Below are 5,338 nucleotides of genomic sequence, written 5' to 3'. Positions count from 1 at the left end.
AACAACCTCATTCGTAAGGCCAGTGATGTTGTGGGAATGGAATTGGACTCTCTGACGGTGGTGTCTGAAAAGAAGATGCTGTCCAAGTTGCATGCCATCTTGGACAATGTCTCCCATCCACTACATAATGTACTGGTTGGGCACAGGGTTGCATTCAGCCAGAGACTCATTCCACAGAGATGCAACACACAGCGTCATAGGAAGTCATTTCTGCCTGTGGCCATCAAAATTTACAACTCCTGCCTTGGAGGGTCAGACACCCTGAACCAATAGGCTGGTCCTGGTCTTATTTCCTGGCATAATTTACATATTACTATTTAATTATTTATGGTTTTATTACTATTTAATTATTTATGGTGCAACTGAAACGAAAACCAATTTCCTCCAGGATCTATAAAGTATGACTATGACTATCCGTTTTTTATTTGTTTGTGATTGATTGATTGAATTTAATTAATTGTTCTATTAATGTTTATTTACTTTATTTATCTGTCTATCTTTCTGTCTATCCATTTATTTATTTGCGGTTATTTGTCTTTGTGTGCAGTTTTTAATTGCATCTACTGTGCTTTTTTATTCTACTGTGAATACCTGTAAGAACATGAAACTCAGTGTCGCATATGAAGACGTATACATACTATAACAACAAATTTACCTTAAACTTTGAAGATAACTATGAGTTACAGAAGCTAGTGTGTGGGTGTGGCGGGTGGTGACGGTGCTGTCAGGGCAGGAAGTGAGGCCGATGGCCTTCATTCAGGAACTAATGGAATCGATGGAGAGAATGGTCACGTCACGGGGAAACATCCATACAGTGTAACACTCCCAGTGGTAAGACGTTGGCCAAAAGGCCGTGAGAATGTTGATCTCCCTCCCACAGGGATGGGTGTAAATGAAGAGCAGAAGTGCAGGACACCGAGGAGTAGAAGGTTCCGGTGATGGTGGGAGGTGGGTGCCGACGGCCGACGAACGCTCAGGAAGCAGAGATCAGAAAGGCGGTCTGAGTCTATTTAACTGTAATCCTGATTGAGGCTTCTCGGCAGCACCATATCCGCGACCATTCCCCGCAACGTACTGCCAGCAACCGAGTAAAGACAGGACACGATAAATCTACCGTTGTTTCCTTTTTTATTCAGAGTTGTGTTACACAAGTTCAAATCACAGCACGGGAGATCGCTCCTGAGTCTACACACAGCGGTAATTCAGACACATCATTGTTGGGACAACTCTACACAGAATTATCCGTTGCAAAAGATGGATTATTATTGCCAACTGTTCTGAAATTATTAAACATTCTGATTGTTTCAATAAGCGAACATTACTGCACAATTACATTGCAATGGGCTGACCCAATCATTGTTTCACTGCATTAAACAAGAACAAACAATCCGTGTGTGCTGCCAGCTGGCACACTGTCACTGAGCACAGGCGGACGAAGAGATGGTGTTGCGCAGCGGCGAGCTCAGCGAGCTGTGGCTCACGCTGCAGGAATAACTAGATCCCTTGTTCCAGGCACCGGTGGTTAGCCGCAGGTAACTGCTCAGCCTGTAGGTCTGGTCGGTGTCCAGGGAGACAGCGCCTGTCGTCACCCCGCTCTCCGTCTCGACTCCATCCACGCTCCAGCGCAGCGCTACAAAGCCCGGCTTAAAACCACTCACCAGACAGGAGAGAGTGGCCGAACCCGTGCCGGTCTCCTCCGGAGAGGGAGGGAGCAGGAGAACTGAGGGCTCCCGGGAATCGCTACCTGTGTGAGAGAGGAGACGGAGGGGAATAGAAACAATATTATCTCATGGACTGTTCAGAGATAGAAACGCCAGCGCCGAAATTAACACAGGCATTGGGATACAGTAAACGGGCACATTTGACTCCTCGGGTGCAAATCTTTGAGTGAAGAGTTGCCCGGATAATTCGCAGCCTTGCGCGGCTACGACGTGACATCATGTATTTCAAAAAATAATGTTTTTGAATACACTCTGCTCCCGGCACTGAATTGTGTTAAAAGATAACTTCAGCACTACTCAATCTCTTTGCTGATTGCCCACACCATGCCCATATGATTGGTCCCTTTAGTGAGACCATTTCCCCGTTGTTCTCCAATAACTCCCCAAATCTTGAACTCTTAGGACGATAACTGAAAATCTTACACCTTCTGTTGATGATAGAATGCAGTCTCCTTGGGATATCCCGAGTGCGGGAAAGCTCAATCGATATCTAAGACTCAGTACCCGGTGAGTAAGGAGGACATGACGGAAAAAGAGGAGGTCTGTGAACCGGTGAGAAGCGGGAAGAGGCGAAACGACTCATTTAGACCCACATTGCATTCCGAACCCCTAGTAACCCGTCTATTGCCGCTCGACTCTGTGACCAGCCTGTTTTCTACCCGGTACCTTCCCCTAGTGTGTATTATTTTTCAAGTCTGATGTTCTTCTCCTGTGCTTTCTACAATCACAATGACACAGTTCTCAACAACAAACTGTCAATTGCTTTAACTTGAAGTGGTGAACATCTTGCTTTGTGGTCCAGGATTTACCGCACCCAGAAAAATTATGGAATATTCGCGACAAGCATGTTCTCAGAGGAGGTGAATGAAGAGGGAAGGGTAGCTGCCATGCTTGTGGTAGCGATCATTTTCCCCTAGTTATGTGTGAACATTATCCAAGGTCGTATGGGAGATAACGATAGGACAGACGGTCAAGACTTTTTCGCCAGGGCAGAAATCTAAGTCGAGAGGAAGAAAATATAAAGGAGAAGTTCGGTGAATGTTTATTTTTATACAGAGTGATGGGTTGATGAGGTGGAGGAGGCATCCACGATAGGGATGGTCAAAAATCCGTTAGACGGCCACATGGGTTTGCTGAGACTGGAGGGATATGGAGTATGTGTGGACAGTAGATTGTTTTAATGAGATCAGATAGCGGCCACTGTAATAAGACTATTGAGTGGTTCTCTGGTACGATACGATGGACGATTAACCTCACAACCTGTCTCCTTATGGTCTTGCAACTTATCTACCTTTTCAGAATGGCAGGCAGTGACTAGTGGGGTACCGCAAGGCTCAGTGCTGGGACCCCAGTTGTTTACAATATATATTAATGACTTGGATGAGGGAATTAAATGCAGCATCTCCAAATTTGCGGATGACGCGAAGCTGGGTGGCAGTGTTAGTTGTGAGGAGGATGCTAGGAGGATGCAGAGTGACTTGGATAGGTTGGGTGAGTGGGCAAATCCATGGCAGATGCAATTTAATGCGGATAAATGTGAAGTTATCCACTTTGGTAGCAAAAATAGGAAAACAGATTATTATCTGAATGGTGGCCGATTAGGAAAAGGGGAGGTGCAACGAGACCTGGGTGTCATTATACACCAGTCATTGAAAGTGGGCATGCAGGTACAGCAGGCGGTGAAAAAGGCGAATGGTATGCTGGCATTTATAGCAAGAGGATATGAGTACAGGAGCAGGGAGGTACTACTGCAGTTGTACAAGGCCTTGATGAAACCACACCTGGAGTATTTTGTGCAGTTTTGGTCCCCTAATCTGAGGAAAGACATCCTTGCCATAGAGGGAGTACAAAGAAGGTTCACCGGATTGATTCCTGGGATGGCAGGACTTTCATATGAAGGAAGACTAGATGAACTGGGCTTGTACTCGTTGTAATTTAGAAAATTGAGGGGAGATCTGATTGAAACGTATAAAATCCTAAAGGGATTGGAGAGGCTAGATGCAGGAAGATTGTTCCCGATGTTGGGGAAATCCAGAACAAGGGGTCACAGTTTGAGGATAAAGGGGAAGCCTTTTAGGACCGAGATTAGGAAAAACTTCTTCACTCAGAGAGTGGTGAATCTGTGGAATTCTCTGCCACGGGAAGCAGTTGAGGCCAGTACATTGGCTATATTTAAGAGGGAGTTAGATATGGCCCTTGTGGCTACAGGGATCAGGAGGTATGGAGGGAGGGCTGGGGCGGGGTTCTGAGTTGGATGATCAGCCATGATCATAATAAATGGCGGTGCAGGCTCGAAGGGCCGAATGGCCTTCTCCTGCACCTATTTTCTATGTTTCTATATTTCTATGAATTGCATTTCCTGTGTGTCTAATATATTTTATTCTGCATTAAGCTGTCTTTAACTCAATGCACTGTCATCACGTGATCTTTAAATACAGTGTGCAAGACAAACTTTTCATTACATCTTGTGAAAAGTAGCAATGGTAAACCAATGCTAAAAATACAATCCATGGGTCCTATTGTGTTAAAGAGGAGAGAGGTCGGAAATTATTGATTTCTCCTACACCAACTGAAGTAGGTCAGAAGTGTCCAAAAAAAAATTGCTCACAAGTCAGACGATCATTAATGTAATTGTTGAGATTAACTGGATGGGCTGAACGGTCTGTTTGCCAGACAGAGACGGATGGAACCTCCCACCGTGTAGAAAAATGACAAGCCTTCCCTGGACGGGGTTTTATCCAGCTGTGGGGAATGAGAGTGGCTGTAATAGGATATTTTTGGAACAGAATGACGGAGTCACTTACTCTTAATATCCAGGATGGTGCCTGGACCGAGGATAACTCCATTATCCCACGCTCCACAGTAATAGACGGCGGAATCCCGGGCTTCCAAACTGCTGATGGTCAGGATGTGACTGTTGCTGGAGGTGTCTCTGGACGGTTGAAAACGGTCTGTGATCCCTGTTCCTCGGTATATATCATTGCTTGGGTAATGTTCTAACACCCACTTCGGTCTCTCCCCGGGACGCTGTCGGTACCAGTTCATGTAGTAACTTCCAACATTACCGTTCTGTATCCGACAATCTAAGCGGACTGTTTGTCCCGCGGAAACAGGTCCGGACATTGGGGTCTGGTTGAGCACTGGGGCCGCGTGGATATCTGCAATAAAGCACAATAAAACTACTGGGTGACTTGGAGCAAAATTAAAATCAGCAGTAATCCCAATTTTAAAGTAAAATCCGTGCGTAAACCAATCCGACTCTCACCTGGTAAATGAACCAGCAGAACCCACAGGAGATGCAGCGCTGGGGACATTCCTCCGGACAGGTGCAGACAGCGAGCGCCCAAAAATTCCGACCGAACCATGCGCTGTTCTGCAAACTTCGGGAACTGCTCAGATTTTAGAGGTTACAAACTGGGGTCTTCGGGTCCGTTTATGAATTGGGATGTAAATTAGTGGGCGGCGCCAGGGAAAGAATGTGGGCGGAGATTGACTTACTGACCTTCGGAAACTTTGGATGCCAACTTGCTGATTTTTAAAACTTTAAACCGTAATTTCAAGATTGCTTCATCTTCAGTTGTATCAAAAGGTTCCTGTAGAACTTTGGAGAAAACTCA

At 45.6% G+C, this 5,338-nt stretch overlaps 1 protein-coding gene across 1 annotated transcript; it reads right to left on the bottom strand.

Moving 5' to 3' along the window:
* Positions 1-1,415: 1,415 nt before the first annotated feature.
* LOC140207817 (immunoglobulin lambda-1 light chain-like) lies at positions 1,416-5,113 on the bottom strand. Its single transcript, XM_072276381.1, has 3 exons — positions 4,987-5,113; positions 4,526-4,879; positions 1,416-1,744 (listed from the first exon to the last, which is right to left on the bottom strand). The coding sequence occupies exons 1-3, from the start codon at positions 5,084-5,086 to the stop codon at positions 1,416-1,418; spliced, it is 783 nt and encodes a 260-aa protein (XP_072132482.1). The 5' UTR covers positions 5,087-5,113.
* Positions 5,114-5,338: the final 225 nt, after the last annotated feature.

This window comes from Mobula birostris, chromosome 2 (assembly GCF_030028105.1).
Source record: "Mobula birostris isolate sMobBir1 chromosome 2, sMobBir1.hap1, whole genome shotgun sequence".
Classification (NCBI taxonomy): Eukaryota; Metazoa; Chordata; class Chondrichthyes; order Myliobatiformes; family Myliobatidae; genus Mobula; species Mobula birostris.
Note: the sequence above shows the minus strand (reverse complement) of the source record. Positions and strands in the feature narration are given on the sequence as shown.